The sequence below is a fragment of the Lonchura striata genome, chromosome 26, assembly GCF_050655825.1.
Source record: "Lonchura striata isolate lonStrDom1 chromosome 26, ASM5065582v1, whole genome shotgun sequence".
NCBI classification, from domain to species: Eukaryota; Metazoa; Chordata; class Aves; order Passeriformes; family Estrildidae; genus Lonchura; species Lonchura striata.
The window spans coordinates 7,928,049-7,950,174 of record NC_140728.1 but is presented as its reverse complement, the minus strand read 5'-3'; the positions used below and the strand labels follow the sequence as shown (position 1 = coordinate 7,950,174).

At 49.0% G+C, this 22,126-nt stretch overlaps 1 protein-coding gene and 1 long non-coding RNA gene across 6 annotated transcripts; one reads left to right on the top strand and one right to left on the bottom strand.

The window, feature by feature from the left end:
* The first annotated feature begins 1,479 nt into the window (after positions 1-1,479).
* LOC146765303 (uncharacterized) lies at positions 1,480-5,944 on the top strand. 2 transcript variants are annotated; one of them, XR_014950179.1, is made up of 3 exons: positions 1,551-1,752; positions 1,927-3,182; positions 4,925-5,944. It is a non-coding gene; the product is annotated as an uncharacterized LOC146765303 (long non-coding RNA). The 2 variants fall into 2 exon arrangements; XR_014950178.1 differs by having other exon boundaries at positions 1,480-3,182.
* On the bottom strand, positions 5,266-20,434 carry SLC16A4 (solute carrier family 16 member 4). Of its 4 annotated transcripts, none has more exons than XM_085561427.1 (10): positions 20,059-20,434; positions 19,071-19,195; positions 17,980-18,112; positions 17,135-17,278; positions 15,752-15,913; positions 14,689-15,231; positions 12,207-12,418; positions 10,077-10,170; positions 8,535-8,631; positions 5,266-5,546 (listed from the first exon to the last, which is right to left on the bottom strand). In XM_085561427.1, exons 1-9 carry the CDS (start codon positions 20,066-20,068, stop codon positions 8,573-8,575), a joined length of 1,482 nt encoding a protein of 493 aa, XP_085417553.1. In that variant the 5' UTR covers positions 20,069-20,434; the 3' UTR covers positions 5,266-5,546; positions 8,535-8,572. The 4 variants fall into 4 exon arrangements, with proteins under 4 accessions (XP_085417553.1, XP_085417554.1, XP_085417551.1 ...); XM_085561428.1 differs by having other exon boundaries at positions 19,071-19,192; XM_085561425.1 differs by lacking the exon at positions 8,535-8,631 and having other exon boundaries at positions 20,059-20,430.
* Positions 20,435-22,126: the final 1,692 nt, after the last annotated feature.

Sequence of the window (22,126 nt, the reverse complement as noted above, 5' to 3'; positions counted from 1 at the left end):
TCAGTTTTTCTGGAGAAACTCCAGAATAATCCCAGCCCTCGGAGGGGATCTCACTGTGAGATAAACATTGTCCTTATTCTGTGATAAACCTGAGGATCAGCTTCCTCTGCTCCAGTGCCTGCCTTTATCTGCTCTTGGCATCTGAGGAGCGCTGGGAAAGTCCCAGCCTTGGATTTTAGGGATTTTAGTTGTTATGGTTTTCACCAAGGACAGAGCCTGACCACAGAGAGTGTGGGGCAGGGAGAAGTGTATTTTGTGTGCTTTGAGATGCCTCAATCCGACCCAGAATACGGAACAAGGAAGGGAAAACTGCAGCTGGTAGCCAGGACACTCAGGGATACTGTATAAATTATAAATATATGGATAATACATTTATTATTTATAAATCTATCTATATATATAAAATATATTTATAAATAATGATTATTCTATATGTAATATAGAATATATAAATATGTATTTATAAATAATATGAATTATACATATAAATATATGGAAAATCTATTTATTATTTTTAATATATATAAATAGATAAAACAGATTTATAAATAGTAGTTATATATGTAAAATATATATTATGTATAAATATATATTTATAAATAATATAAATTATAAATACATGTGTAATCTATTTTTTAATAAATATATAGAAATAAAAATATATTTGTAAATAATATAAAATATAAATAATATGTGTTAAAAATTAAATAATTACATATAAATCTATAAAAATGTTTAAAATAACAGAAAATATAAATAATAGTATAAAGAAATAGAATCATTTTATATAAATATGTAACAATTTATATAAAATAATATAAATTAGAAATAATATGTATAAATAAATTATGTATATAAATTTATATAAAATATTATAAAATATAAACAATAAGTATAAATAAATTAAAATAATGTAATTATTATTATGTAATAATTAAAATAAATAATGTAAAATCATTCCAATAGGCATGGAGGGGTGCAATGTGTTTCCTGACGTGAGCTCCAATGGCACCGATTTCCATCCCTTTGATGGACCCAAGCTGAGTCTTAGCAGCTTTTTATCCTGGCGTGTGGAACATCCCTTGAAGCTGGTTTAAGAGCCAGCAGGTGCCCACCCCATAAATCAGCCCTGCCAAGACGCCTGGCAGGCACTGGGAGCAGTCCTGGAGGCTGCCCAGGCTACTGCAGGATTACACCTGGGAGTAAATCTCTGGTAGCAGTGGAGAAGCGTTTCCTCCCCGGGGAGGGAGGGCTTTGGATGGAGCAAACCCAGCACTGATCCTCACCCGCCGTGTCTTGCTGGAGAAGCCACTTCCATATTTTCTTCTTGCTTGCTTACTCCTGTGGTGCTAAAATGAATCAGGATTCAGGGTATCAGTCCTCTTGTCTGTCAGTGCTCAGAAAACTAATTGTCTAAATGAAGTTGTTACGTTTTTTTTTCCCAAAGGCACTCGGGTGTTTTACCAGGTCTGAGTTCCTTTGGTCACTCGGATTTTTCCCAAAGGCACTCAGGTGTTTTACCATGTCTGTGTTCCTTTGGTCACTCAGATTTTTCCCAAAGGCACTCAGGTGTTTTACCATGTCTGTGTTCCTTTGGTCACTCAGATTTTTCCCAAAGGCACTCAGGTGTTTTACCATGTCTGTGTTCCTTTGGTCACTCAGATTTTTCCCAAAGGCACTCAGGTGTTTTACCAGGTCTGCGTTCCTTTGGTCACTCAGATTTTTCCCAAAGGCACTCAGGTGTTTTACCAGGTCTGCGTTCCTTTGGTCAATTAGATTTTTTCCCAAAGGCACTCAGGTGTTTTACCAGGTCTGAGTTCCTTTGGTCACTCAGATTTTTTCCCAAAGGCACTCAGGTGTTTTACCAGGTCTGTGTTCCTTTGGTCACTCAGATTTTTTCCCAGAGGCACTCAGGTGTTTTACCAGGTCTGAGTTCCTTTGGTCACTCAGATTCCCTCCAGCCAGCTCTGGTTCCCTGCAGGTCGCTGGATCTTTGGAGAATTCTTTAGTGTTTGGTTTCTCTGCACCATGATTTTTAGAAGGTTTTTAAACCAATGAATCCTACTTAAAGTACTTCCAGATGTGATTTCTCATCAAGATCCAGCTGACCATGGTTTGTTATCCCTTGTGCAGAGGATGAGCTTGGGTAGGAAAATGTTTCCCCAGGTGACTCTGGGCACAGTGCTGAGGCTGGCATTGCTCTTCCACGGGGTTTGATGTATTGTGAGTGAAATAATCTTGGAAAGATCCAGAAGGTTGTTGGTGATTTCTTTCCAGTGCAAAGGGTGGAGCTGCTGCCTGTGAGGTACAGAGGGTTGGAAGGCAGGAGGGATCCAGCTCTCCACTGCCTTCCCAGGAGCAGGAGGGATGGCTGGGAGGGCACCACCCTTCAACAAAGCATTTTTCATGCTGAGGATCATTTTCAGCCATTGCTGCTGATTCTCACTACTGCAGATGAGTAAGGGAAGAATTTCCTTTGAGCAAGGGAAAAAATTTCAGGAATCATTTCCCCATGGAAAGGGTGCTCAGGCCTTGGCAGGGGCTGCCCAGGGAGGTTTGGAGTGCCCATCCCTGAGGTGCCCAGGAAATTCCTGGAGGTGGCACTCAGTGCTCTGGGCTGGGGACAAGGTTGGGCACAGCTTGGACTCGACAATACAGGAGGGCTTTTCCAGCCTTAGAGATTCTGGGATTCCTTGAAGGGAGTAGGGACAAAAGGGATTTTCTAGTCCACCTCAGATTGCAGCTTTTAACCTCATTTGTGTCCCAGCAAGCCCTGCTCTTGCATTTCTCCACAGTCCTGTCATGTTTTGCACTATGCAAAAACAGTTTTAGGAAGAGATTTACATGATGACTTCAGTGGGATGGAAAAACCTTCCCGGGGCAGATGTTCCCATCCTCACTGCTGCTTTTTCTCATGCACATGTTGAATCCTGCAGTCAATGAATGCCTTTGGTTTTCAGAGCTGCCAGGGGAACTGAACCATCTGTTCTGTGCTTGCCTTCCCAGCACCAGGTGTGAGCAGAGAAGTGTTTGACCACCAGCCTGGGCCTGCCCAGTGGAAAGACAAAGGTCTGAAGACTCTTCACCCCCTTCCCAGCCCGCTGACAGGATGGTGCAGGGCACCTGGGAGGAGTTTCCCATTGTGGGAATTGGTTTCCTCAACAATTTTGGATAGACAAGAGGTAATTGTGGCTGGAGAAAGGTGCTTTGCCTGTGCAGGATTATTTTGGGAGTAAATAAAGGCTGGTGGTGCCCATCCATGGCCTGGGATGTGGGAAATGGGAGCTCCTGAGCTGTTTGCTCCTCTGCAGAAGGAAGGAGGGGGGGACAACAACTCCAGTTTTGCTAAATAAGGGTAAGGAATTGGTGAGATATTGGTCTGGTGGACAGACAGGGCAGGACTCTCCTTAAGATCCTGCAGGTTTGCAGGGGAGCTTTGTTGGAGCAGGTGGGGTGGGAGGTGTGGGCACCACATCCTGCCAAGTTGTTTCTTGGTGGCAAAAGAGGTGAAAATATCACAGGGCTTGTGTTGAAAGGACGAAGGTGTTGAGCAGAGGCTTCGTTTACAGGGAGAGGGAGAGAGCAGAGCACAGGCAAAGGTGTTGGAATTGTGGAGAGAGGGAGCAGCAGGGTGAGGAGCTGGTGGGGTGGCTCTTTCCATCCCCACAGAGCTTTGATCCCACTCTGTCAAAAGCCAAAAGCACAGCTGCTCTTAGGGAGATGCAGAAAAAAGCTAAAATCCTAAAATGCCTTCCAGAAAGAAATGCTAGAATCCTAAAGCTTTAGGACTGGAAAACTTGAAGGCGAGGCTCCCACATGGTTCCTGTTACAGCAGCAAACCAAAGCTGCTGGTAGTGTTTGAGTTGGTGAGAGTGAGGAACTTTATTGTTTCATGAGGTGAAAACTCGATTTTTTTTTTAAATGAAAGCTTTGTCCCTGCTGCAGAAGGGCTTGGCTGAGGCCTCAGTACAGGATTGGCTCAGTAGGATTCATCCCCCTGCAACTCCCAGTGCCTTAAACACTTCAGAAATAATAATCTTATCCAGAAATCTTGGTGCCTTGGCAAATGCCCCCCTGGGAATCCTCACTGATACTCGCTGGTCCATCCCAGTCACAGAGTGCTGGATGCTGAGGTTTCTGCTGTAAAGGGATGATGGTTACAGTGGAAAAGGAACATTCCCAAAGCACTTGCTGCTTGCAAGTTCCTGGGAGAAGCTGTGAAACAGCATAAGGAAAACAAACTGGTTTGTAGCACAGACATTCCCCTTTCCCTGTAATTTTCCCCTTATTTAAGCAGAATTTCTATGGCACTGTGGAATTGTGTAACTGCTGGGTTTGGCCCATCATCTATTGATGACTTTTGTTTATTGATGACTATTGATAGCCCATCATCTGTCTGTGACTTTGTTGGAGCTCCTTGAAACTTACAATATTCTGGAGCTTTTTATTAAATATAGACCACCTCATTTTGGGCTTGAAATAACCCTTTTCACAGTTTAAATGAGGGGAAACAACTCTCTTGCTGCCTTAATATTAAAAAAAGGGACGAGGAATAAAAGGGGTAAGAAAGAAAATAGCATAATTAAATCTCCTTAATAATTAAAAAAGGGGGAAGGTAAAAAGGATAATGCCATTGGCTGGAATGAATATCCCAGGTTGACATAATAATTTCAAATACCAAATTTAAAAAAATTGCACCTTCACTACTGGAAGGAAAGTCCAGGCTGCTGTGTTGTGTCTTACCCATCCAAATTCAATCTTTGGCATGCTGGGTGAATCCAGGCTCAGCCCTGGAGCTGCCTCTGTGTGTGCATGGAATCCCTGGGAGTCTCTGGCTGGCTGGGAAGCTGGAGAGGGACGGGTTTAGTCTCTGACTTTGCTGTGTTGTGGTTCTGGCTTTAATTAAAACTGGTTTTCTTTCCAGGTCCTCTGTGCTGTGGCAATAACAGTGCCTGGGGTGTGGAATGGCCCCACTGCAGCATCCTTCCCCCCAAGAGAGGGGCTCCTGGAGCAGCTGATCCTCATGGAAGTGTCACCCTGACCTCCCTGTCCCTGCCTTCATCCCTCCCCAGGGCCTGTTTGTGTCTGAATAGAACGAGCTGAAATCTCTGGCACTGGGAGCTCCCTGGCTGCTCATCCCACGAGGTGAGTGAGTCAGCTCTGCTCTGGGAAGGACAGAGCTGAGGATTAAATCTGAGAGGCAGAAAAACCCAGCACTGTGAAACCCAGGCCATGGCCTGCATTTTTCCCATACACTTCACACTGTGCATTTCTCAGATGGCTTTAATCAGGACAAATATCCAGGTTTCCAAACTGAATGTGACATCCAAAAATTCCAGTTTTCGGCGTTGCTGCTGTTGATCCTTCCCAGTTCAGATGTGATCAAAGCCCAGCCTTTAAACTTCAGCTTGTGTTCAAAGTGGCTTTTTTTAGCTTCCATTTTTGGGCTGCGGGCTCGAAGAAGAAGGAGATAGGTGAGATGAGAGCACAGGCTCCAGCAAAGAGGAAGGAGCAGACGTAGGTCTGGGTGTAGTCATAGAGCCACCCTGCAGGAGAGAAGGTTGTTATTAAAGCAGTGGGATTTTTCTCAGTGAAAAAAAAATCATTTGAGGAGGTGGACGGGAGGCAAAGGATGTGTGTTCTCATCTAAGAATTGCTCAGATATTTTCCTTAAATTATTTTAACTCTTCCTGGGCAGCATTTCCTGTGAGGAAATGACATGCAGGTCATTTTTCCCAGAGCCAGCTTTGATCATTGTAGTGGACATGGTGTTTAATTTGATTGAATTTAATCCCTGATTTTTTTTTTTTTTCCTGTTTTAAGTAAGTGGGCCAAAAGTAGCTGATGGAAGATCCCGTTGGATTGAAGGAATGACTTGCACATGTTGGTATTTGCAACATCTGGGCTGCAAACCCCCTTCTCCAGCCTTGTCTCCTTGTGAGCAGACCCAGCTTAATGTCCTTTGTCCAATAGGAGAGACACCAGGCCAGGATCTGGAAGTGAACTTGATGAAAGTGGCTCTGGGAGGACTTAAAAGGAAAAGCTGAATTCCATCGAGCCACAGGAATGTCTGGAGGATTCAGGTCACCTTTTAAAGTGACCTCCAAGTGTTGGAGGGGTTTGGTCCTGGCAAATCATCCAGGCTCTGGGCAGTCCTTTGAAAGGTGGAGAGTTCCTCTCTTTGAATCTAAAATCTGCAAAGTGGTGGGAGATGCTGCTGCACATAAAAACCCTAATCCAGTCCCAAATGTGGGTGTGGGGCAGCAGCTGAGCCAGATCTGCTGCTGGTGTGAAATGCAATTCCTCTGGAGACATCCACGGAATGCACACATCCATGGGCTTCCCTGGTTTACACCACCAGCAGATCTGGCCCAAGCCTGGGGTTCTTGAACCCAGGAAGGGACATGACACAGTCCCTGAGCTCCTGGGCTCAGGCACTGGGAAAGGGAGATCCAGTAAAATTTGGGATCTGTGCTGGAGCAGAGGCACCGACATTCCCCCGCTGTAGATTTCCACAGGAAGGTTTTATAAAGCACAGGAAAAGCTGCTCGTGCCCAGTTTCAGTTTCTGTTGGCTCCCTCCTGTCCCAGGGGGTGTCCCTGTGTTTGCTCCTCAGGGATTCCTGTGGGCCACGTGCTGGAGAAGCTGCAGCTGGAAAGGAGGATCCAGCCCCTGGTGGGATCCATCCCGTGGTGAGATCCATCCCGTGGTGGGATCCATCCCCTGGTGGGATCCAGGATCCAGCCCCTGGTGGGATCCATCCCCTGGTGGGATCCAGCCCCTGGTGGGATCCAGCCCCTGGTGGGATCCAGGATCCAGCCCCTGGTGGGATCCAGCCCCTGGTGGGATCCAGCCCCTGGTGGGATCCATCCTGTGCTGCTGCACTGGGACACTCTCCCATGACCCTGAGGTTCTTGTGGAGTGGTTCATTCCCAGGGGTGGGATCTGGTTTCACTGCCTGGAAGTCTCTGGGATTTGGAGAGAGGATGCTGACGTAGTTATTTGTGAGAGGAACAGGACAGAGTGCTCCAGTTGAGCTCTGATTTATTGCAATTCTTCTTAAAATATCCTTCAGGATATTTCTTAATTTTTTTTTTTAATTTTCTGGGGGTTTTTTTTTGGTGCTGAATGGGATTTAGGTGCAGTGGGATTTACCAGCATTGCCTCACTGGCAGCACAGCCATCAACTTTCATCACACCCCAACCTTTTGGAGCAACTCCAGTCTCTGTGCTTCCAATTCATTTCCAAAACAATAATCACTCCTGCTGCAGAAAGCTGAACTAGGAGCTTGTGGTGTTCAAACCCCAGCAAAGCAGCAGTTCTGTGAGGAATGCTGGTAAATCCCAGCAATGTAATCCAAACTAAACATTCCCAGCACTGCTGGTGCTGCCAGCTGGGTCAGGCTGTTTAAATGGTACTGCTGATTTTTAATCAGAAGTTTTATTTATTTCTGATGCCCTGAGGAGCAAAATTCAGTGGGAAGGTAAAGGTAAAATTTCGAAAACATCTAAATACTTGTGCCAGCAGAGCTTTTGGGTGACTTTGACCACTCTCTCCCCTTTGACCACCCAAATTTCTTGGGACTGGAGATCGTGCTCTGGGGGCTGGAATCTCTTCTAGAATTTGTGTTACGTGCTTTGGTTCAGCTCTTTTGCATTTTGAGTCAGTGATTTGTACTGCTTGTGGAAATAAACTCTGCCCTTCTCTCCTCAGCTTGCTCGTGGCTGCCAAAATAATGTTTATTCTGGTTTGGGCTGGGTTTTTTCAGCGTGGCAGCATCCAGAGGTGCCAGTGGATGGGGAGCTGTGATGGAGACTCCAAACTTTCCCTTTGGGTCCTGCCAGCTGCCCCTGGATTTCAGGGCTTTCAGCTGAACAGATTTGCAGGTAAGTCACCTTTTCCTTGCATTAGGGTTTGGTCTGATATGCAAATTAGGCAGTTTTAACCTTTGCAGTTCTTATTATCTGTTATCATTATTTCCGCTGCATAAAAGCACTTGAGTTTGATGAAATTGTAGTTGTAAACTCAAGGTTTTTGGGAGGTGAGAGCACCAGGGTCTCTCAGAGCACTTAAATCCTGCTGTCTGCAAGGAGCAGATGGTTTTGGACACTTCATCAGGAGATTTTGGTCTCACTCAGTTTTCACACTTAAAACTCCATTGCAAGAGAGATTTGCAGAATTTATCTTGGGCCCCAAGGCTGGATCCTGAGCTCTGGATTGTTTCCATTTTGCTCTGCTGGATCAGGAGTTGGATCAGGAATTGTTTTGCTTCTTGGCTTTATTTTGGCCTTTATTTATCCCACCTGCATTAAACCTGATTTCTGTGGAAAGCTTTTTGCAGGAAACCTGCTTGCTTTACAAACCCACTGCAGAAAGCAAAAGGCTTCCCATTAGTGCAGATCTATTGCAGGTGGATGGAACTTGAACTGCAGTGTGAGTGTGGATGAGACAGCCCAGGTGCTGAGCTGCTGCTGGATGTTCCTGTGGCAGGGGCTTCAGGGGACTGAGGGGTTGCTGTGTGCTCAGTGTTCACCTTGTGCCAGCAGCAGGATCTGCAATCCAGGCTCTGCATCACCCTGGCACTGGGAAGCTCGTTGTCAATGAAATGTTTTGGCTCCTTGAAATTGCATCTACAGACAGAAAGAACATCACCAGCCCAGGGATATTGATTGGGAATATAAATTCATTCCCTGTGCTGGTGGAACAGCAGCATTGCTGAAACTTTGCATGGAGCTGGAATTTACAGAATCCTTAGCAGCTTCCAGCCAGGCGCCTCTGCAGGCTGGGAGCAGCTGATTTGGAGGGCAGGGAACAAAAAATGATGATTTGGATTGGAAAGGACCCTAAAGCTGCTCCCATTCCATCCCCTGCCGTGGGCAGGAACACCTCCCACTGTCCCAGCTGCTCCAAGCCCTGTCCAGCCTGGCCTTGGACACTCCCAGGGATCCAGGGGCAGCCACAGCTTCTCTGGGCATGCTGTGCCAGGGCCTCAGCACCCTCACAGGGAACAATTCCTTCCTGATATCCCATCCATGCCTGTCCTCTGGCAGTGGGAGCCATTCCCTGTGTCCTGTCCCTCCATCCCTTGTCCCCAGTCCCTCTCCAGCTCTCCTGGAGCCCCTTTGGTCCCTGCAAGGGGCTCTGAGCTCTCCCTGGAGCTTCTCCTCTCCAGGGGAGCACCCCCAGCTCTCCCAGCCTGGCTCCAGCCCTTGGAGGATCTCCATGGGCTCCTCTGGACTCTCTCCAGCAGCTCCAGGTCCTCCTGCTGTTGTTCCCCAGGGCTGGGGCAGCTCTGCAGGTGGGGTCTCACCTGAGCAGGGCAGAATCCCCCCTCCCCTGTGGGGACTCGGCCCAGGAGCAGTTGGCTTGTTGGGCTGCAGGAAAGGCAAAGCTTTGTCCTGGCCAAGGTGTTTGGAGGAGGACAATTCCCCTGCTCCTTAGCAGAGGCTGGACACTCATTTCTAAGTACTTGAAATCTCCCAAATCCTCACAGCTGCCTTGCTTTCCTGGCAGAGGGAGAAGAGCAAATGCTTTTCATGCTCCTTATCTCTGGGCCCAGAGCTCTGGTGGCTGAGCTGTGTAATCTCTGTCAAAACAAGAGATTACTGAGCCTTCTCCTGATGTTTCAGTGCCTCTGCCTGGTGGGAATCTTGCTGAGTCTGTCCTTCCTTTCCCTTCCTCTCCTTGCTTCCCCTCCAGTCCAAGTTCAGTGTTATTTTATCACTACTGGGAGTAAAATCCCTGGTAATGTGCTTGTTGTCCTGCTGTGGTCAGGGCTAAACTCTGCACATGGGGCTTCACTGCATTTTCCAGATATTCCAGGCAGCATTTTCCAAACCCTGCCAAGCAGCATTTTCTAAATACTCCAGGCAGCATTTTCCAAGCTGCTGGTTGGATTTTGCAAATTCTCAAGCAAAATGTTGCCTGTCTATAAAAATACATTTCTGAAATTGGATTTTTTTTCCTCTCTGAACAGAAAACCCATCCTGGAATGGATCCCTGTAGGAGAGTGAACCAGCAGCATGATTTATCCCTGGATTTCTGGGGTGGGTGTGTTTTATATAACATCACTTACCTGCTAAAGGGGGTCCTGCCATGGCTGCTATCCCTGCAAAGAAAGCAGCAAACCCCAGGTAGCTGTGGAGCTTTTCCACACCCACAAGATCCACCTGTTTGGAAACCAAAATGGATAATTAGTGAATGGCTTCATAGGAATGCATATGCACAACAGATTAATTGAATTTTTCTTTTTCTTTTTTTTCTTTCTTTTTTTTTTTTTTTTTTTTTTTAAAGCACAAGAGATAATTTAATTCTTTTTCTGGGGAATTTCCTCTTCAGCTGCAGCTCTGGGAGGACTTTGTCCCTGTAGGTCTGATCTAGCCTGGAACCCGTTTGCCTCCTTAAGGCAGGTGTGGGAATTACTGGGATGGGAGATGCTTCTCTGCCTTCCAGCTGCCCAGATTTGAGGAAGGAGTTTTGAACTCTGAATGCCTTCCAGAAAGAAATGCCAAATTGTAATGGTGCCTCCCCACCTGGATCAGAGAATCCTGGAATGGTTTGGGTTGGAAGGGACCTCAAAGCCCATCCATTGCACCCCTGCCATAGAGAGGGAATTTCCACTGTCCCAGGTTGCTCCAAGCCCCATCCAGCCTGGCCTTGGGCACTGCCAGAGATCCAGGGGCAGCCACAGCTGCTCTGGGCACCTGTGCCAGGTCTGCCCACCCTCACAGGGAACAATTCCTTCCCAATATCCCATCCATCCCTGCCCTCTGACAGTGGGAGCCATTCCCTGTGTCCTGTCCCTCCATCCCTTGTCCCCAGTCCTTCTCCAGATCTCCTGGAGCCCCTCTGGGACCTGCAAAAATTCTGAGGGGATCTCCTGGAACCCTTTTAGGCTCTGCAAGGGGTTTTGAAGGGATCTCCTAGATCCTCTTTAGGCTCTTAAAAAAACTCTGAGGGGATCTCCTGGATCTCCTTTAGGCTCTGCAAGAGGCTCTGAGGGGATCTCCTGGATCTCCTTTAGGTACCTAAAGGGGCTCTGAGAGGATCTCTTGGAATTCTGCAAGGGGCTCTGAGGGGATCTTCTGAAGCCCCTTTAGGCTCTGCAAAAATTCTGAGGGGATCTCCTGGATCTCCTTTAGGCTCTACAAAAACTCTGAGGGGATCTCCTGGATCTCCTTTAGGCTCTGCAAAAACTCTGAGGGGATCTCCTGGATGTCCTTTAGGCTCTGGAAGGAGCTCTGAGGGGATCTCCTGGAGCCCTGTAGGCTCCGAGCTCTCCCTGGATCCTGCCCCATGCCCGGCTGGGCATTCCCTGCTGTCCCCGCTGTCCCCCCTGTCCCCCTATCCCCCCTGTCCCTCGGTCCCCATTGTCCCCTCTGTCCCTCTGTCCCCTCTGTGTCCCCCCTGTCCCCCTGTCCCTCTGTCCCCCTGTCCCTCTGTGTCCCCCCTGTCCCTCTGTCCCCCCTGTCCCCCCTGTCCCCCCTGTCCCCCTGTCCCCCTGTCCCCCCTGTCCCCCCTGTCCCCCTGTCCCCCTGTCCCCCCTGTCCCCCTGTCCCCCCTGTCCCCCTGTCCCCTCTGTGTCCCCCCTGTCCCCCCTGTCCCCCCTGTCCCCGCTGTCCCCTCTGTCCCCCCTGTCCCCGTCCCTGCTGTCCCCTCTGTGTCCCCCCTGTCCCCCTGTCCCCCCTGTCCCCCCTGTGTCCCCCCTGTGTCCCCCCTGTCCCCCCTGTCCCCCTGTCCCCCTGTCCCCTCTGTGTCCCCACTGTCCCCCTGTCCCCCCTGTCCCCTTTGTGTCCCCCCTGTCCCCCTGTCCCCCCTGTCCCCCCTGTTCCTGTCCCCCTGTCCCCCTGTCCCTCTGTCCCCCTGTCCCCCTGTCCCTCTTTCCCCCCTGTCCCCCCTGTCCCTGTCCCCCTGTCCCTGTCCCCCTGTCCCTTTGTCCCCCTGTCCCCCTGTCCCCCTGTCCCTCTGTCCCCCTGTCCCTGTCCCCCTGTCCCTGTCCCCCTGTCCCTTTGTCCCCCTGTCCCTTTGTCCCCCTGTCCCCCTGTCCCCCTGTCCCTCTGTCCCCCTGTCCCTGTCCCCCTGTCCCTTTGTCCCCCTGTCCCTTTGTCCCCCTGTCCCTGTCCCCCTGTCCCTGTCCCTCTGTCCCTGTCCCCCTGTCCCTGTCCCCCTGTCCCCGTCCCCCTGCCCGGCGCGGCGCAGGACTCACGAGCACGGGCAGCACCAGGGCCATGAAGGCCCCGCAGAAGCTGGCCAAGGCCACGGCGTAGGCGAGCAGCAGGGGGAAGGTGGTGGCCAGCGGCGCCAGCAGGTTGGTGACCCCGCCGAGGAGCAGGTAGGTGACGTGGAGCTGGTACCTCTTGGGCCACTCGTGGTCGGCCACCCAGCCCGAGAGCAGCTGGCTCAGCATCTCCGTGATGCCTGAGGGAACGGCAGCTCAGAGCCCCGCGGCACCGGGCAGCGCTCAGCTGGGATGCTTTCCCGTACTTCAGATGGCATTGTTTCACATACAGTTATTGGGTAATGTCAGTGATAAATTCTTCGGTATTATCAATTTAGCTATATTTTACAGTGTTTTATATGATTATTTTTATTATTCGTAATGTATGTATTATATTGATACTTAGAATATTTTATATTTATTAGATAGTATAAATTATAAACTATTTGATACTATAAGTTTAGCTATCCTTTATAGTGTTTTCTATGATTATTTTTATTATTCGTAATGTATGTATTATATTGATACTTACAGTATTTTATATTATTCAATTTATTAGTATAAATTATTAGATATTATTATAAATTTAGCTATACTTTATAGTGTTTTATATTATTATTTGTAGTATATGTATTATATTGATACTGACAGTATTTTATATTTTATTTATATTGTTGCTATCATAGTTTATATTATATTATATTATATTATATTATATTATATTATATTACAAATACATAATATTAATAATATAATAATTTATGTAATTACTAATTTATGTAATTACGAATATAATATAATATAATATAATATAATATAATATAATATAATATAATATAATATAATCTATAGACCTATTATATTATAGTATATTTTAATATTATATTACTATATTATTTTCTATAATTAATTGTAATTCATATAGTGAAATTATACTTATCTTCACATTACTATATTATTTAAAATTTTTATATTTTTATATTTTTATATTTTTACTATATGTTATATGATATTGCATATTATATATTCTAATATAGTTATCTTTTACAGTATTTTTTAATATTTGTATTCTTTTTATACATTATTTGTGTTACACTTGATTTTTTATATTAACCCTAATATAATTTATTCTTCTATTTATTTTATTCTATTAATTATTTGTATTATTTTATATTATTATATCCATTATTTTTATGTATTTATTTATACGGTTTTAAATTATTATTAGTGATTTTTCTAAGATTACTTATTTCTATTACTCAGTATTATTTCCTTTATTGGCTGTGTCACATCCCACTTTCCCTGTTCATTGTGAGGACGTGACCACAAAGGGCTGAAATGCCAAAAAGCTCCGGGTGTTTTTGGGCTGTTACAAAATCCAGGGATTGGCTTTTTTCCCTTTTCCGTTCTGCTGCTCTTCCTAAGGGCACCAAAGTGCTCTGGGAAAATTCCCTTGGGGGGAATTTCACCCTCCTGGGTGTCTGCCCTCTGAAATGCCCTAAATCAGGAAAGAGGAACTTGCTGAAGAGAAAAAGCTGAATATGAAGAAGAAAAATCCAGCTGAGTTTTTAATTTTTCTATAATTAATTCTATTTAAATTCTAAAATTTAATTTTTCTAAAAACCCAGGCGTTTTCTAGAAACCCAGACATTTTAGAGGCTCATTAGCCATTTAGTTGTTGGGGTTTTGAGAGTTTGGGTTTTTTGAGAGTTGTTTTTTACATTTTTTGGTACATTTTTATGAAGCAAAGATCAAAGAGCTCTCGAGTGAGCTCGTGTCCCACTGACCCCTGTGTCCCTCCCACTCCTAATTCCAAATATCCCATTAATTCCTGGGGATTCCTAACACCTCGACAACCCCTCACTGCTGAATATTCCCCAGCACTGCAGAAATAAAATGTATTTTTCTACAATAAAATACTTGCTGCTGACTGAGGCTGGAGCCACTTTTTTATCCCAGCATGGCTTTAATGTTAATCCTGGTTTATAACCAGGTATGAGTTTGGGTTTTGGGGAGTGTGCCTTGTTTATTCCCCTCTTGGAGGTGGATGTGCCAAATCCAAATCCCTGGATCTGGGCATGGGTTGGGATTTTGGGGAATGTGCCTTGTTTGTTCCCCACTTGGAGGTGGATGTGCCAAATCCAAATCCCTGGATCCACATTCATGTAGGGAGTTTTCCCCCAATATTGAATTTCTCCCTTTTGGGTCAAACTGGAGGGTTTTGGCTGCACCCCTGGGTTCTGGTGGCTTGTGGCTTTGAGCACAGCAGGGATCGTGGTGGGCAGAGATTTGGGGTTGTGGGAGCAGGGAGGGTGTGGGATCACCCACTGGCACCGGGAGAAGCACCCCGGTGGGGTGAGGACTCAACCTGTGCCAGGAGGATCCGTGCCAGGACAATCTGGGGCCGTTTTTTGGCAGAGCTGGGGGTGTTTCTGTGCGAGCTGTGGGGGTGAAGGATCCCTGTGCCTACCAGCCACGGCGATCAGGTAGGAGCCGTCCCTGCTGCTCATGCCCAGCGTCCTGGCCCTCGCCACCAGGTGGAAGAAGGGCACGAAATAGGCCAAGTGGCTGAACAGGAAAGACCAGGTGAAAACGAAGAAAACGGGATCCTTCAGTGGGGAGAAGTCCAGGAGAGGCTGAGAAGGTTCCTTTTTGGAGGCTGTGAGGGGTTTGTGGCTTTCCGTGGCCTCGGTGGGCGTTTCTGAGGATATTTCCAGGGTGGGTTTCTGCAACCTTCCCAAGGCAGGTGGATCTGCTGGCTCAGAGACATCTGTGCCATGGGGCACCACGAGTCTCTCTGTGGTGGGAGCCTCCTGTTCACAGAGAAGCTGTAATTCCCTGGGACTGCTTCCATCTGAACATCCACCAGGAGTTTCTGGGTCCTTCTTTGCCACTGAAGAGCCCCGGTGTTGATTTTTGGCAGATTCCCGGGGCGGTTGGGGGCTGACGGGCCACAGCAACATGCTGGAAGGCACCAGGTTCAGCATGATGCCTCCAAAAATCAGCAGAGTACCTGAGGGAAGGGAAAAAGTGTTTTTTTTCTTGATTGGAAAGAGAGGAGCAGCAGGAAATGGCCTTTGTGGAACAAGGTGTGGTTTTCACTGACTATGGAGGAAGTTCTGCCATGAGAAGGGAGTTTGCTGTCTCCTTATGGAGGAGTTAACAAAACAGGGATATTTATTCCTGCTTGTCTAGCTGGAAGTTAATTTTTCTGTGATGCACAGAACAAATCCACAGCTATCTCTGGGATCTGTTTTGCTTTTCCTCATTTAAAGTCATGATGGACCTTCAAGATGGTCTTGAATCACTGCAGTAAAATTAGGGATTTCTGGTTTTGATTTCTGAGGTCTGTGCTTTGATTTTAATGAGTGATTAAATGTTTAATTATTAACAAGATGTCCCCAGATTATCCTAGAAGAGGCAGAGTTATTCCTCAGTGTGCTGAATTTTTAAGAAGAGCCTCTTGGAGCCTCCAGATCTCCCCAGATTCCCTCTCAGAGGTGATGGATGGGAAGGAACAGGAGATGCCTCACCTTGCCAGCCGTAGGCCTCGAGGAGGAGCTGAGTGAAGGGAGCCATCAGGAAGGTCAGCCCCATCCCAGAGCGGGCCAGGGCGCTGCAGAAGGCCAGGCGAGCGCGGCAGCGCTTGGCCGTCATCACCGCGGCCGCCTGGTACAGGCAGGCAAAGCCCATCCCTGTGGGGAGAGGGAAAATGGGAGTAAGAGACTGCCACCACAGAGAGACTCCATCAGGAAAACCCCATCCCTGTGGGGAGAGGGAAAATGGGAATAAGAGACTGCCACCACAGAGAGACTCCATCAGGAAAAACCCCATCCCTGTGGGGAGAGGGAAAATGGGAATAAGAGACTGCCACCACAGAGAGACTCCATCAGGAAAAACCCATCCCTGTGGGGAGAGGGAAAATGGGAGTAAGAGACTGCCACCACAGAGAGACTCCATCAGGAAAAACCCATCCCTGTGGAAAGGGGAAAAATGGGAATAAGAGGCTCCCAACACAGAGAGACTCCATCAGGAAAAACCCATCCCTGTGTGGAGAGGAAAAATGGGAATAAGAGGCTCCCAGCACAGAGGCTCGTGGTGTCCCATGGCAGAGATGTCTCTGACCCAGCAAATCTTCTGCCTTGTGCAGGCTGCAGAAACCCACCCCGGAGATCTCCTCCTCAGAAACTCCCACCGAGGCCAAGGGAAGGCACAAACCCCTTGCAGTCCCAGAAAGGGGTTCCCGTGTAGGGATTGCTGTCCTGCTATCCCAAGCTGGCAGTCCCTGGCTCTGCAGCATTCCCAGGCTGAAAGGAGAAGATTTCTGCTCTCACAGTCAGGGGAGAGCAAGATTTGGTGGGTGGGGTTTGGTGTCTGGGGGATTGGGGGCTCTGCCCTTTTATAAGGGATTTTAAAAGGCCAGGATCTGTGTAGGTCCAGGAAAAAAAAAAAATCAAGGTTAGTTGGGACTGGAATATTGAAACTGGTGTTTTATTCTGAGCATGAAGCTTTGGGAGTTCACACAGTCTCACAGAAAGGAGCTGGGGATGCTTTGGCACTGAAGGTTCACAGAAGCACAGAATGTCCTGAGTGGGAAGGACCCAGCAGGATCATCCAGTCCAATCCCACAGACACCCCAAATCCCACCCTGTGCACCCCTGGCAGCGCTGTCCAAACTCTCCTGGAGCTCTGGCAGCCTCGGGCTGTGCCCATTCCCTGGGGAGCCTGGGCAGTGCCAGCACCTCTGGGGGAAGAACCTTTCCTGATACCCATCCCAAACCCAACACAGCTCCTTCCTTGGGTCCTGTCCCTGATCACCCCAGGCTCCTTCTCCAGCTGAACAACCCCTTGGCTGCTCCCCCTGCAGTCCTTCCCCAAGGCTGAAGGAGCTGATTTCCTGCTCCTGCCCGTCTCACCCAGCAGGAATCCCATGGAGAAGCAGAGGAAGGGGACGCTGGTGGCCTGAGTGCTGAGCAGGCAGCCCCCGGCCACCAGCCCGGCGCCGAGGATGGAGACCGGCCGCTCCCCCAGGCGCTGGCACACCACGGACACCAGCGGGGCTGCAAGGGAAACAGGGACACGGTCAGCCTGAGGGCTCAGAGCCTGCTTTGGGACCCCTGGGGAGCCTCAGGAGGCAGGGGGTGGCAGGGGGTGACGGGGAAGGGTTAATGTTCAGGAGAGAGGCTTTGCCTGTACCCTGGGAGCTCAGGGAGTGGGGCAGGGAAGGAGGCAAAGCCCAAAGGTTCAGCTCTCCTGAGCCTCCTTCCTCAATCACACCATGCCCAGCAGCTCCAAATATTCCACAGCTGGGACAAGAGTGTTGTTTGCTCTGGAGCTGTACAATAAATCTACAGCAACGTTCAGGGATTCCAGAAGGGTCTGGGTTGGAAGAAACATTAAAGCTCATGTAGTCCCACCCCTGCCACGGCTGGGACACCTTCCACCATCCCAGGTTGCTCCCAGCCCCATCCAGCCTGGCCTTGGACACTCCCAGGGATCCAGGGGCAGCCACAGCTGCTCTGGGCACCCTGTGCCACCCTCCCAGGAAAGCATTTCTTCCCAATTTCCAACTTCCTCCCCCTATCCCATCTGAATGGCTCAGTATTTAGAGCACATTTATTCCTGCTCAGGCACGTGTGGGTGCCAGCCACGTCCAGTTTGGAGCAGTCTGGGATGGGAATTGGATGCACAGAGCCCCCTCAGTGCCCCCAGGGCAGACAGAGGCTGCAGCCGTGCCCCAAGCCCTGGGACAGCAGCTCACCTCCGAGGAAGCGCAGGGAGGACATGATGGAGCCGATCCAGCTGACCTGCTCCGAAGATCCCCCCACCTCCTCTTGGAAAGCCACGAAGAAGATCCCAAAGGTCTTCAGCATCCCCATCACGAGCACATTGACCTGAGTTGAGAGGGGGTGGAGGTGAGGTGCCACAGGGCATTGGGAAGGGAGGAAAAGCTTTTCCTTCTGCTTCTTTTGTGGTGGTGTGGGAGGAACAAACCGGGACACTTGAACTTGGTGCTGGGGAATGCCAGCCAGGGTGGGCTGGTCGTGGCCATGCTGCAGATCCTCAGAAAACCCTCTGCAAACTGATTTTCCAAACGAAAGGAACAATGCAGCCCTAGAGCTCAGCTCTTGTAGGATGCTTTTACCTTTGAAGTTACTTTTTTGTACTGCAGCAATAGTCAAAATGGATCCGTTTGGAGATCACTGAGAGGTGATGAGGGGATGAGGGCAGTGGGGATGAATGTTAACTGGGACAGTTTCCCAGGATTTCTCTACCGCAGGGGCAAAGGACAGACAGTTCGTGTCCTGAATTTTAACTCCTGTTGTCTCCCTGTGGCAGGTGGTTAATGATTGGCAGCGAGTTACCCCGGATGGATTTGAAGGGAGGGAAACTTTCCTAGCTTGGGGGGATGGTGCCTTCTTTGCAGTTGGACTCAGTGACTTTAAAGGTCTTCTCCAAGCTTCACAATTCCTTGATTCATCACTGAATCCTAGAGCACAGGGAATTCGTGGCTTTAAGTGGTGTTGAGGTGCCAGGTCCTCCCAGGGAGTACCCGAGAGTGGCTCCCACCTCACTGCCCGAGGTGGGGTCACGCCCTTGCTGAAGGGACAGGACAGTCCTTTGGGGTTTGACACCCCTGTGGGGATGTGTTTGAGCAGGGAAAATAATCCTGGCAAGGGGATGCTCCTGTCAGTCACTGAGACATTTACAGGAGGCATCCCAAAGGGAATGGCGTGCCTGGGGTGTGCCTGGGGTGTGCCTGGGATGGCTGGGTCAGCCTGTCCCGTGCTCTGAGTGAGGCTGAGACCCCCCAGCCCCAGCTCGGGGAGGGTTTGCTTCATTCCCCCTTACCAGGAAGAAGTGGAACACCACTCCCCACGCCCACCCTCCGGCTGCTGCTGCTGCTGTGCCTCGGCTCTTCCCAGCTGACGGAGCCTCCGGAGCCTCCAGCTCTTCATCCTCCTTCCCCTCCCCTGCTGGTGAGAACGTCAGGACAGGTTAACACCTTCCACTGCTCAGTTCCCATTGCTGTTCCCATTCCCGTTCCCATTCCCATTCCCATTCCCATTCCCATTCCCATTCCCATTCTTGTTCCCATTCCTGTCCCCATTCCCGTTCCCGTTCCCATTCCCGTTCCCGTTCCCATTCCCGTTCCCATTCCCGTTCCCATTGCCATTCCCATTGCCATTCCCATTCCCATTCCCATTCCCAGTCCCGTTCCTGTTCCCGTTCCCATTCCCATTCCCATTCCCGTTCCCATTCCCGTTCCCATTCCCGTTCCCATTCCCAGTCCCATTCCCATTCCCGTTCCCGTTCCCATTCCCATTCCCGTTCCCATTCCCAATCCCATTCCCAGTCCCATTCCCATTCCCATTCCCGTTCCCATTCCCATTCCCATTCCCATTCCCATTCCCATTCCCATTCCCGTTCCCATTCCCGTTCCCATTCCCGGGCAGGCAGCGCTGCCCCGGAGCCCCGCGGCTGCGGCTGGGGCAGACACCACACCGCGCTCACTCGGGTGATGCTTGCACCAGACTTTCTGACAATTCCAATTGTCCCGGTGTGGAAATGGTTCGATATTCTCTCTCATCCTCTCCAAATGACTGTAAGCACTTCAGCTCTAAGGGCAGGTGAGAGCCTCAGCGCCGCTTTAGCAGTTTGGGCTTTGCCACAAGCCCAGCGGTCACACACTGCCTGTCTGGATCCACCTCGGAGCTCTCTGCAAGCTTTTCCTACTCCAGCTTTTTCTGCTTGTCTCCCTTCCATCCCTCATCCCCCCCGCGCCTCAGGATCCCGCCCGAGGGGCAGCCGGGGTGATGATCCTGGAACTTTTCCTTACCACCCTGCATGCTGGAAATCCTCCCCGGAGCAGTCGGCAGCAAAGAGGAATCTCTTCAGAGGATCTTCATTTGCTGCAGAGATTAAATCCCCCTTTCCTGACTTGGCACCCCAGAGGCTGCTCCTTCATTCCATGGGGTGAGGGTGGTGCTGTCTGTGCTGAGCAGGACGCGGAGCCCGACGGGGGACAGAGCCCATCCTCCTCCTCCTCCTCTTCCTCCTCCTCCTCCTCCTCCTCCTCTCTGGAGGCAGAGCTCAGCTTCTGAGGCCCCAAGGCGAGAGTCCCTCCCCTTCCCCAGCTGGGAACAGGAAACCCGGAGCGTTTGGAGCAGAAATCCTGTTGGGAAGGAAAAGGAGGGGGAGGCTGCGAAGTTGGAACCCGGGGAAAGCTCCGGGTCCCGCCCGAGCAGAGCCGGGCTGGCAGCGCTGGGCTGGACCGAGCCCGGCCCGGGGCTCTGCTGGCTGCGAGGAGCAGAGCCTGGTCCTGTCGGAACTCAGAATGTCCCTCAGACATTTTGGGATGTTCCGTGCCCAGGTCAGAAGCATTTGAGACCCTGGCACAGCTGGAAACAGCTGTGATTTTGGGTTTGAGCCATGGAATGAGTTACCAACCTTGCAGGAAGAACAAGAAGTCACAAAAGTTTAGATATTAGAGTAGAAGTAGTCACAAAGTAGAGGGAAGAATTTTTGAGTGCTGTACAGGGGGGGTTTGGTTTTGTACATGGGGGTCAGAGGGTTTAAGATGGATTTGGGATTTGGACCTGCCCTGTCCTCCCTCTTTCTCCTTCCTCACCTCCATGTTCTTGGTGATGTTGGCACTCACAGATTGGTTTAGAGTAGAAAATCACCATTTAATATAGGTAATAGGCATTGGGGAAAACTGTAACCATGTAACACGTAATGTACCATATAAAAGATAGAAAAGCACCATTTAATATAGGTAATAGGCATTGGGAAAAACTGTAAATGTGTAACACGTAATGTACCATATAAAAGACAGCAGCAGCCCTGGGTGGGAGAGAAGAAGCAGTCGGGGTCAGAGAGGATGTCAGGGTGTGTGTGTGCCTCTGCCTGAGCTGTGAGCAAACCACAGCAGCCTGAGAAAATCTTTTAGATAATTTGCAATAACCTGCCTTGAGACCGAGCAACAGAGACTGCTGAGCCTTTCTTTGGAAGCTCGGGTTGGAGAAGTTTTTTCACTCCCGACCTACGGTGGTCTTTGACACGGTCCTGGCCCATCCTGCAGGGCCCTTGGCTGGGAACTGCGTTGCTGAGGGGGGACAGGCTGGAAAATTTGGTGTTCTGCATCACTGAGAGAGGACAGGCTGGAAAATTTGGTGTTCTGCAGCTGGGCAGAGCAGCCGTGCTGCTGTGGCCCCATGCTTGGCTCCTGCCTGCACTGTAAATCTGCAAGAAACAACTCCTGGTGAACACTGCCCTGTTGCTTCTGCTGACTTGTTACCCCTGGCATTCCCCAGGCCAGAGAAACTGGCACCAGCGGGCACAGGGATGATCTCTGCTCTCCGTCGGCACAGAATGCAAAAGCTGCGTCCTTCTGGTGCAGCCCAGGATCTCTGGGAGCCAATCACTTGGTTTTTAAAATTTTAAAAGTTTAATAATAATAAAATGGTTGTAAAAATAATAATACAATTAGAGTAATAAAGTTTAGAGTTAGGACAATTACAAGACAATAAAAAGCAAAGAATTACGGACGTCCAGATGCTCTCGGACACTAAGTCAGGAAAAGCATCCCTTGTGAACAAAGGAATAACCTTAAAACAATACACTTGTTGCATATTCATATATCCTTCATGGTTATGCGTACATTCTATTCTAAACAAGAAACTGTTTTTTGTATGTCAACTGTTTCCTGTAATCCCCTGATGTCTTTGAGTCCGAGCAAGGCCTGAAGAAATTCGTTTCTTCTGATAAGAAGCCACAAATTCCTCTCCTTTGGAAGATTTTGGTGCTCCTCATCCCTAAAAAAAAAACCAAACTTCCCCCCACATACATAGTCTCTATTTTAACATTATGTTGTAACCTAAAACTACACTTAACACAATACGTAA